Genomic DNA, 12,043 nt, shown 5'->3' with positions numbered 1-12,043 from the left:
CCATGGGACCATAGACCTCCAATTGAAAAAGTAAACACCAGTGACTTGAAGACGTTTGTTGTTAGATATCATTTAGTACATAACTCATGAGAGTTCATACAGTAGCTGGACAGATAACTAATAATCATAGTGGTCATTCTCTCATTGTACTGAATTAAATAAATTCAATTAAACTATTCCCCATTTTCCTGGGGATCCCCTGGCACCCCCCCCCCGCACCCCCCTGCCCCCCCCCCCCCCCCCCCCCCCCCCCCCCCCATGACCCCCCGAGGCGTCCTCAGACTCCACTTAGGGAACCACTCGTATTATCTGATCATCCACCAGGTGAAATGTATAGGGGGGGGATGAATGTCAAACGGATCAGGAGGTCCTCGGCCGAACGGCATCGTCGCGGCACTCTGCAAACTTCTGGGCGGCGCGCCTAGAGAAGCTGACTTTGCCGCGGTGCTTGAGGGCGGTGGTGTACTCGTGGGACTTGATCTTGGCGTAGTAGTCGGAGAACTTGTTGTACAGGATGGAGATGGGCATGCCGTTCAAGATGATGCCAAAGGAGATGCAAACGAAGGCGATGATTCGACCCAGGTTAGTCTCTGGGAACATGTCACCATAGCCCACTGTAGATAGACTGACCTGAGAGAGACACGGGGAGGAGGGCATGACATTATCTGACCTGAGAGAGACACGGGGAGGAGGGCATGACATTATCTGACCTGAGAGAGACACGGGGAGGAGGGCATGACATTATCTGACCTGAGAGAGACACGGGGAGGAGGGCATGACATTATCTGACCTGAGAGAGACACAGGGAGGAGGGCATGACATTATCTGACCTGAGAGAGACACGGGGAGGAGGGCATGATATTATCTGACCTGAGAGAGACACTGGTAGGAGGGCATGACATTATCTGACCTGAGAGAGACACGGGTAGGAGGGCATGATATTATCTGACCTGAGAGAGACACGGGTAGGAGGGCATGATATTATCTGACCTGAGAGAGACACGGGTAGGAGGGCATGATATTATCTGACCTGAGAGAGACACGGGTAGGAGGGCATGATATTATCTGATCTGAGAGAGACACGGGTAGGAGGGCATGACATTATCTGACCTGAGAGAGACACAGGGAGGAGGGCATGACATTATCTGACCTGAGAGAGACACTGGTAGGAGGGCATGACATTATCTGACCTGAGAGAGACACAGGGAGGAGGGCATGACATTATCTGACCTGAGAGAGACACGGGGAGGAGGGCATGACATTATCTGACCTGAGTGAGACACGGGGAGGAGGGCATGACATTATCTGACCTGAGTGAGACACAGGGAGGAGGGCATGACATTATCTGACCTGAGTGAGACACGGGGAGGAGGGCATGACATTATCTGACCTGAGAGAGACACGGGGAGGAGGGCATGACATTATCTGACCTGAGAGACACAGGGAGGAGGGCATCACATTATAATTGAAAAATATAAAAATCTTTGACATGTGTGTGTACTCACAGCGGCCCACCACCACGCATGTGGGATGGAGGTAAAGTTGGTGTTGTGTACGTCATACTCCACAGTGTAAACCATGGCTGAGAACATGAAGATCCCCATAGATATGAACAGCAGCAAACAGCCCACCTTAAATAAACAAACAGCAGACAGCCCACCTTAATATACAAACAACAGACAGCCCATCTTAAATATACAAACAACAGACAGCCCACCTTAAATATACAAACAACAGACAGCCCATCTTAAATAAACAAACAGCAGACAGCCCACCTTAACACTATGCCGTCCGTCCACGTATATATACGTGTTTTGAAAAAGCGCGATGTGGACCAGAGCCACGAGTATATATGTGACGAGTTGTTATTGTTTTATTCCATATTTATAACGGATCTTAGGTACCCGATCCACTACCAGCATCTTTTCACATATTTGATTTTCGAAACATGCAGTACTGGCCATACCCGCTTAGGGGCGCCATCGCACCACTGCAGTATCAATGTGAATAAAAAAAAAAAAAAAAAAGTACAATTCTGTGGGCGGATCATAGTTCCTTGATCCCAGCCGAACATCCTCCATCTTGGATCAGTTTGGCGAGCGGTTTTTTCAGCGTGGAATAATGGGATTTATGATTAGCCAATGTGCATATCGATCTACCAGAATCCGATGACTGGTGAGGAAATGCTGCCGGCGATCACATGGCCTGACGGTAGGATAATATTACCCCAAATTACAGCTGGATTGGACATTGTTTTATAACGTAACGTGATCGGTCAATGAAAATGCTATATTGAACGCACACTGTATTGGTAATCAATAATAGTAATCGGCGTTCCCCGCCGCCCCCATTTCATCCATAGATGCTCTGTAATAGTCCGGATGCTATGCAGTTTGTTTTATTTCATTCGTATATATACAGCAGAAATGGCGTTTGATATAACGGCACAAACGTTTAGCCTATTATCTAGCTCCCGGGAAAAAAGACAAGACGAAAAGTGGGATAAACCTTATATTCACGACGCTATAAAATGACAACCAACCGATGGATTTTTATTTTCTTTAAGCCATTATGAAGGCACGGTTTATGCACTCAAGTGACAATGAGAATGGACAGATAGCAATACTATAAATGACATATAAAGCTCTTGGAAAGTACATTGGTTTGTTTACAATCCGCTGTCCTCTGAGGCCTAAATCCATAGGCCGCGCCGGTCGTCATAGTGTTAAATAAACAAACAGCAGACAGCCCACCTTAAATATACAAACAACAGACAGCCCATCTTAAATATACAAACAACAGACAGCCCACATTAAAAATAACTTTTTGGTCACTACGGTGATGGTGGAAATACATCTATCTGTATGATTTAACTGTGATTATACCACAAAAGTGGTGCCATGGAGATATATAACTTTTACCATGGTAAAACTAAAATTACCATGAAACTACCATGATACTTTTTGGTAAGGAATAACACCTGTTGGTAGCACTGTCTCAGCGTGAAGCCAAATGCCCTGAGGCCTGTCGAATGACGAGCCAACTTCAGAATCCGGAAGATACGCATCAGACGCATAATCCTCAATACCTGACCCAGCTGAGAGGGAGAGAGAGAGATAGGAAGATATGAGAGAGAGACAGAGGGATAGATACAGGAGAGAGATAAGAGAGGGAGATGAAGGAAAGAGGGATAGTAAAATTACTGGTAGAATCCAACTATAGGCCTTTTCAGTAGAATTCTGAAATAAACCCATTCAGAATGTTTATGTTGTCATGTTAGAAAAAGTGACAACAATAATTCTAAAAGGACTCACATGTATTCCCTGTTGTAATGTTTGATAATGCAATAATACACTTGGGTCCAAATGATTCCCTAGCAATAGAATTCCAGAAATAAACAAATAAATAAAAAGACAATGAATCATTACACTATATGAAAATAGTATCATAGATATATAACTTATTCTTGCGGCGATTCTTGCTAAAATGTTTTTTCAATAAAATCATTTAAAAAGTAAAGTAAAAAGCTAAAAAAAAAAAAAAAAAAAAAATTATAACTTTCTGTTTTTTTATTAAAAAAAAAACTCGTCATAACTTAGAAATGAGATTGCATAGGTCTATGAATCGAGATCGCGATATTTTTTTTGATTAATTGCCCAGCCCTATCCATACCACAGAAAGAAGCAGAAACAAAACAAAACAAAACAAATATAAACAACGTAAGACCCCCTCCCCCTCCTTACCCTGCCAACGCTGGCGACCCTCTCGATGTCCCCGGCGTGTCTCTGCGGGTCGTCGTCGAAACACTCCAGCACCATTTGGACGTAGTGCGGCAGGATGGCCACCAGGTCCACGTTGTTCAACATGCTACATGTGAAGCTGCCCAGGTCGGGTGTGGAGGCCAAGCGCAGCAGGTACTCCATGGTGAAGAACGTGATGCAGAACGTCTCCACATACTCCCCGTAGGTCTTCCCGCTCAGCTCCCCTGTTGGAATCTTAAAGGGATAGTTCGGATTTCTAGCTGCGACCAGCAGCTCTCTGCAGCTCGCTCTGTTGGTCCCGGGTCCCCACCCTCTAGCTAGCGGCATTATTGACTTCACTTGTTTTGCATTCAACGCTTGTGAGACTGAGGAACCTGTACAATACCTGGAACTAGTTTGTTGTTTGTTATCATCAGCTTAGAAAGCTAATATTGTGCTTGCAGGCATTACGGTCGCTAGCGCCGCGCGAATCAAATTAAAATCAAATCAAAGTGGCGCCCAAGTGGCGAACCATGTAACGCGCTGCGTCGTGGCACGGCCGACCCGGGTTCGATTCCCGGACCCGGCATCATTTGCCGAATGTCTTCCCCCCGCTCTGTCTCCCGTTCTTCCTCTCTCTCTCTCTCTACTGGACTGCCCAGTAGTAAAAAGCGATAAACGCTAAAAAATAAATCTTAAAAATAAATAAATAATCAAATCAAAGTTTATTTGGCACATACGCCGTCGTACGAGTACAATGTGCAGTGAAACGCCTGTTGCCGACTCCATAAGTGTGCTACTAAAAGTAAACAAACTAGCTAGTATAAACTAGGCTTAATATATAACTAAATATTAGGGATGTCCGATATTATCGGCTGACCGATATTATCGGCCGATATCGGCAGTAAAATGTGATATCGGAAAATATCGGTATCGGTTAAAAAAAAAAAAAAAACAATAACAATATTTGTTATATATGTATCCAGTGAAATTATTAGTTACCTGAAATTATTCAGTTTTTTGGGGGGGGGAAACCCTGCATATATCGGTATCGGTTGATATCGGTTGATATCGGTATCGGAAATTAAGAGTTGGACAATATCGGAATATCGGTATCGGTAAAAAAACCAATATCGAGCATCCCTACTAAATATATACAAGAGTGGATGGGCTGTTAAATATAATGTTGGTGGGTGGCACTGTGCAGTTGGGTTAGATGGAACCAAACAGTATGTGCCAAGGATTGGATAGTGTTTCGCTACACACAGTAGCCATCTTTCAGATATGAAAATGGAGGCCATATTACCAGTGTACACACAAGTGCAGATGCACCTACACAAACACACACAGTGAAATGTTGTGTGTGATGTGTGTGTGTGTGTGTGTGTGTGTGTGTGTGTGTGTGTGTGTGTGTGTGTGTGTGTGTGTGTGTGTGTGTGTGTGTGTGTGTGTGTGAGACCTCGTATATACCTAGTCGCAGTTATTGCACATTTGCACTTGTTTGAACCCAGTAGAGAATAATTTCTCAGCACAAGCCATGCTGTTCCTCAAACTAGCTCTGGATAGTTAGCCACAAACCAATGCAAAGTCAATAGGGTTAAGCTCCCATGTGTACAAGCTGACTGAAGACAACTGAAATCTACTCTTAGCTTTACCCCATTGACTTTGCATTGTGCATTACATTTGTGGCTAGCTAGCTGGAGCTAGTATGAGGAACAGCATGAATTGTGCTGAGAAAGAACTCCGATCAACAACATCATTGGTAAGTTGATGATTCATTCCATTTCAATGAGGAAGGAAGTGATGCAGTATTTGACACAGACAGACAGACACACACACACCTTATACTGCATCTCCTCCACAGTGTTGAGCGTCATGGCAACGAGGGAGACGAGCACGAAGAAGGAGGAGGCGACGGCCACCAGCTTGGCGGTGACGGAGGAGAACGGGTTCTCCATCAGGTTCCAGATGTTCCTCCTGGTGGGACCGAACGCCATGTCCCGAAACATCTCATCCTTGTCTTCTATTAGCACCTGGAGAGTAGATTACAGCAGAATAGAACAGAATATAATATAATAAATATGATGTTGGCATGTCCCTAAACATCTCATCCTTATATTCTCTTATCATCCGGAGAATAGACCACAGTAGAATAGAACAGCATAAAGATGGTGTAGTCATGCCATCCGGAGAATAGATCACAGTAGAATAGAACAGCATACAGATGGTGTAGTCATGTCATCTGGAGAATAGATCACAGTAGAATAGAACAGCATGTAGTCATGTCCCTAAACATCTCATCCTTATATGATGATATTTATTATTCTCTTATCATCTGGAGAATATATCACAGTAGAATATATCACAGTAGAATAATAGATCACAGTAGAATATATCACAGTAGAATATATCACAGTAGAATAATAGATCACAGTAGAATAGATCACAGTAGAATAGGCCTTTAACCAAGAACTGGAGAGCCTGGACTGGTCAGATGAGCTCAGTGGTACACTAGTTGAAGAAACATGGCTTGGATTCAAAACCAAATTCACAACAATACTTAACAACATGGCCCCCCTAAGAACCACCAGAGACCGCTATGAAAACCAGAGACAAAAAATGCTCTGAACTTCATGAAAGTCAGACAAAGCTTGCCAAAAGCTCAAACAGTGAACTCCAAGCCCAAGTGGTTGAACAGATGTAAACGATGTAAACACCATGATCAAATCCGCAAATTTCTTTTTCATCAATGACAAAACTGAGGAAAACAAAAACAAACCCTGTGAACTTTGGAAATTACTCAACAACTAACTAGGCTGCAGCAAAAAACTAAAAACCAGATTTACAAACATAAAGACAGAAAACACTCTCATCAGAGACAAGCTGGATGTGGCCAAATACCTAAACATATTCTTTACAAACATAGCCACAAGACTGGTTAATAAACTACCCTCCCACTCAGGGCATTTTGGGGTAGAACACATCCTAGCCTACTACAAAAACCTAGGGGTCCACAAAGACGACTTCAAACTTGAAATGGTAACAACAGATGAGGTACTCAAAATACTGAGTGCCCTCCAACCTAACAAGGCCACTGGCCATGACAATATCCCCTCCAAATTCCTCAGAGACTCAACAGCCGCCATCACCCCAGTCATCACACACATAATAAATCTCTCCATAAAACAGGGACACGTCCCCAAATACTTCAAAATTGCGAGAATGACCCCCCCCCCTGCACAAAAAAGGCAGCAAATTAGACCCAGGCAACTACCGCCCTGTTTCTATTCTTACCTCCATCTCGAAAGTCATGGAAAAACATTTCTACGAACAGGTCGAAAAGTACCGTGCGGAAAAAAATCAAATCTACGAATTCCAATCTGGCTTCAGAACATCCCACTCCACTGACACATGTCTTCTCTATTTGAACGACCACATCAAACAAGAGGTGGACGCGGGCAAATACTGCGGCATGGTCATGCTGGACCTACAAAAGGCTTTCAACACTGTCAATCACTCCATTCTGATTGACAAGTTAAAAGCAATTGGTTTTGATAGTTTATCAGTATGCTGGATGCAATCCTACCTGGAGGGGAGAGAACAGATGGTGGAGGTAAACGGTACTCTATCCCCCCCCCCCTCCCAGTGAGCTGTGGTGTTCCACAAGGAAGCATACTAGGACCGTTACTGTTCCTAATTTATGCAAATTACATGTCGTCAGCTTGTGACTGCAACTTGTTCCTGTTCACGGACAACTCAGCCCTGAACAGGTTGAAAAAACCCTCAGCTCAGAACACGGCAGAATCTGCACCTGGCTCGCTGATAACAAACTATCATTATATCTGGGTAAAACAGAGTCCATTCTCTTCGGATCAAATAACAAACTCAGCAAGACCAACGGCTTCTCTGTTACAGTGGGTGACAATATTGTCACAGGGAAAGATGAAATTACATACCTGGGTTCCATCCTAGAGGCAAATCTTTCCTGTGACAAAATGGCAACCAATGTAATAAAAAAGGTCAACCAACAAACAAGATTATTGTACCGGATCTCCTCTCTGGTAAACAAGAATACCCTGATGACTCTAACAGGAGCACTCATTCAAGGGTACGACAACTATGCTTGCACCTCATGGTACCAAAGCACCTCAAAGGCACTAAAAACAAGATTACAAACATCACAAAACAAACTGATCAGACTACTGCTTAACCTTACTCCTAAAACCCACCTCAACCCTGCCCAGTTTGACAACCTAGGATGGCTTAGAGTAGACGACAGAGTACAGCAACTTGCAATGGGCCTGGTCTACAAGATAAACTACACCACTAAGGTACCCATGTACATGTCGAAATACTTCCCAAAGGTCAGTGAATACCACGACCACAACACCAGAGGGAGTTCCACAAATCATGTTCAACACAGATTCGGCTCAAACAAGGGACTAAATATGTTTTGCAATTATGCCACATCAACGTGGAACGCCCCACAGTCGTAAACAAATTTGAATCCCTACCCACCTTCAAAACCGCTCTCAAAGAGCACGTACAGGAGGCTGCAATTCGAAACTGGCCCTGTAAATGTCTGAACCACCCTCCCACGCCCTCCTAATGTACAGTTTCCTCCTCCTCGTATGTATATATTTTCTGTTAGGATCTCTGTTTAACAGTACTGTATATTTGCATATCTTGTATGTCACAAATGTAACAGTACTGTATACATGTATGTCATGTATGTCATAAATGTCATGATATATATCTGTATGTTGTGTATGTCATAAATATCATTATGAATAGAAAATGGGGGACCCTGATGTAAACAAGATGAAAGTATTTCTCTGGTCTGCATCCCCTTAACTCATTCTCTGCCATGCTGGGAACGGGATATGGCTATGTGCTGCCACACATTAAACCAAATATATTCTATATTATAGCTATGGATGCAATACTATGGCCCATTTGACATCGAGTATCTATCGTTCAAGATGTGAAAAAGAAATAATTTCTCCATCCATACATTCCCGTTTTATACCGTGGTGAATATAAGTATGGTTTTAGAGCGGTTTAGGGTAATTCCTGGCAGGCTAGTAATAGCCCAATACGTGTATTATATTAAATCCATTGGCATTTCGTCCCTACACACGCTACACTTAAAAATTCGAATGCATATGATCGGTATTATGTTCCATCATGAATGCATGAAAGGGGGGGGGGGGGGGGGGTCGTTTCTGATTAATTGATTGTCAATAACGGCATTTGTTAGTACAACAACATACGCTGATCAGGGCGATGGCTATGAAAACAAGGCACAATCAAGCTGAAATTGACGTTAATTTGCTCTTACCTGTGGCCCGGTGGGATTCCAAGAGAATATTCCAATTATTTGATTGCCATCTGGTAGATCATATGTCCATTTGGCCAACAACATAACCCACCACAGCATAATGAATCGGGGGTCCTGAAAACTATTCAATGCGATCGGGTGAAGCCCTTGGTTCAGGTTACTAGAAAAGTCCGCCCGGAGGCATTTCATCGATCTCAGACTCATTCCCTATGGTAACACCAAGGTCCCTGGATGAATAATGAACAAGAATATCGGAAAAAAGGAAAAACGATCAAATAACGTATATATATACGTGGTTGGCGTTCAACGATTGGCGGACAAACATATATAATCGTTGTTGGCAGAGAATCAGTTAACAATTGTGTGTATTGAGCCATACTGTATTGTACCCATTCTGCAATCTGTTAATAAAGTTTTCAATAAATCAATCAATCAATCAATCAATAGATCACAGTAGAATATATCACAGTAGAATAGAACAATGACAGGTGTAATAAGGCCAGTGTAATTACATGTTTTTCATGTCAACACAGCCTACAAAAAGACCAAATCCAACAATGCATGCATCCATTCTACTTTTTCTCAAGACAGTTAAAACAAGTCCCAGAGCCGTACCTTTTGCTTTGTTCAGTACAATTCATCACTGATGAACACGGGCAATGTACCTATTCCTGGAACTACTTTATGAAGTGACAGTGATTTCCTGAACTGGAACTACTTCTGAGCTAATCACTGTCACATAAATTAGTTCCAGGAAAAACTATGATGTTCGTGTTTTAATGTTTTTTTTTTACATTAACATTTTGTCATTTAGCTGACTCTTTTATCCAAAGCGACTTACAAGTTTTGTACAACAAGAAAGCAGGAAGGGTACAACTCTATCAGCTGAGTAATAATGTTCATCAAAGTGTTGAGTGCTACAGTGTAGGTTAGTATATTAGGACAAGTGCATGACAGTAAGGTTAGTTAGGGTTAGAGTTTTTATTATTATTATTTTTATTATTTCTCATAATTTCAGATACTGATTGAAGAAGTGTGTCTTTAGTCGACGGCGAAATATCTTTAATTTATTTTTTACAATGAAGTTCTATTGTATCTTGATATGAAGATTCTGGAATAGAATAGAATCAGATGTGCTAACTGTTTAACCGTGCTAGAGTACACACCTACGGAAGCCCTAAGAGGCCGTACATTCATACATTTTATTTGCTCCGTATTCCCGTGATAACGCGATAATTATCTCGTTATCACGGGAAAACGAAGTCCGTTTTCCCGTGATAACGAGATAATTATCGCGTTATCACGAGAATTTTTTTTTATCAGCTTAATTTATTTCAGGGGGGTACATGACATACAGGTATACACAGTACTGTTACATTTGCGACATACAAGATATGCAAATATACAGTACTGTTAAACAGAGATCCTAACAGAAAATATGCATACGATGGGGAGGAAACTGTACATTAGGAGGGGGTGGGAGGGGTTTGGACATACAGGGGCCAGTTTCGCGTTGCAGCCTCCTGTAGCCAGGTGCTCTTTGAGAGCTCACTTTGATTGCACTTTGAGGCACATTAATGTGTATATATATTATCTGTAACAGCAAGGCATAAAGCTATTTCAGCCTGTGTCAGGCCTTGATTGAAGAAATATGTGATGCGGTGATCAATATCCTCCTGCTTAGCCCCTTTCGTGACTGTGATGCACCGAGGGCTACCTGCTCCTCTGACATTGCGACACTGAATGATGTTTCCTGCAGTGATTTAATATATAGACTATCGTTTCGTTTTCTCAAGATCTCGAGAAAATTATCGCGTTATCACGAGAAAACAAATTAAATTAACTCGTTATCACGGGAAAACGGAGCAAATAAAATGTATGAATGTACGGCCTCTTAGGGCTTCCGTACAAACCAGACATGGTAAAGCAGCACTGAGTTATTCTGCTACACATAGTTGAAACTGAAATAACCTGAAATAAAAGTTATTATTATTATTATTATTATTATTATTATTATTATTATTATTATTATTATTATTATTATTATCATTATTATTATTATTATTATTATTATTATTATTATTATTATTATTATTATTATTATTATTATTATTATTATTATTATTATTATTATTATTATTATTATTATTATTATTATTATTATTATTATTATTATTATTATTATTATAATAATTATTATTATTATTATTATTATTATTATTTATTATCATCATCATCATCATCATCATCATCATCATCATTATTATTATTATTATTATTATTTATTATCATCATCATCATCATCATCATCATCATCATCATCATCATCATCATCATTATTATTATTATTATTATTATTATTATTATTATTATTATTATTATTATTATTATTATTATTATTATTATTATTATCTTCCAGAAGATCTTAGATCATCAGATCATCATCAACACGCACGCACGCACGCACACACACACACACACACACACACACACACTCCACCGCGCACCACCAGCCCACCTCCTTCTCCAGGTCCCTCTGTATCTTCAGCTGTTCGTTCAGCTCATCCTGTCTCTCCTCGAAGGAGATGCGACAGCAGCGGTGGCTGTTCTTGATACGGACTCCCCAGTAGTTGATCTCCTCCAGGAAGCTACGAGGACACAGCTCATCTTTGATCCACAGCACACCAGTCCTACCATGACATAGAGAGATAGGCAAGTTACTGTATAGTTAGTGTGTGTGTGTGTGTGTGTGTGTGTGTGTGTGTGTGTGTGTGTGTGTGTGTGTGTGTGTGTGTGTGTGTGTGTGTGTGTGTGTGTGTGTGTGTAGGTGTGTTTGTGTGTGTGTTTAGTCCCTCTATCCTCTTATGGAGAATGTCTAGTCTAGCTGTAGAATATATATAGATGTTATGGAGAATGTCTAGTCTACCTGTCAAATGTATAGATATTGTGGAATATGTCTAGT

The 12,043-nt window shown here is 41.4% G+C and overlaps 1 protein-coding gene across 1 annotated transcript in view; it reads right to left on the bottom strand.

Moving 5' to 3' along the window:
* Nucleotides 1–330: 330 nt before the first annotated feature.
* kcnv2a (potassium channel, subfamily V, member 2a) overlaps nt 331–12,043 on the bottom strand; it is a 15,055-nt gene continuing 3,342 nt past the window's right edge. The window contains exons 4-9 of the mRNA XM_084324038.1: nt 11,600–11,771; nt 5,582–5,773; nt 3,744–3,995; nt 2,981–3,097; nt 1,506–1,631; nt 331–630 (exon numbers count right to left, since the gene is read on the bottom strand). Coding sequence (XP_084180164.1) covers nt 361–630; nt 1,506–1,631; nt 2,981–3,097; nt 3,744–3,995; nt 5,582–5,773; nt 11,600–11,771 — 1,129 coding nt within the window. The 3' untranslated portion in view covers nt 331–360. The remainder of the gene's footprint in view (nt 631–1,505; nt 1,632–2,980; nt 3,098–3,743; nt 3,996–5,581; nt 5,774–11,599; nt 11,772–12,043) is intronic.

This window comes from Notolepis coatsorum (assembly GCF_963971535.1).
Source record: "Notolepis coatsorum genome assembly, chromosome: 11".
Classification (NCBI taxonomy): Eukaryota; Metazoa; Chordata; class Actinopteri; order Aulopiformes; family Paralepididae; genus Notolepis; species Notolepis coatsorum.
Note: the sequence above shows the minus strand (reverse complement) of the source record. Positions and strands in the feature narration are given on the sequence as shown.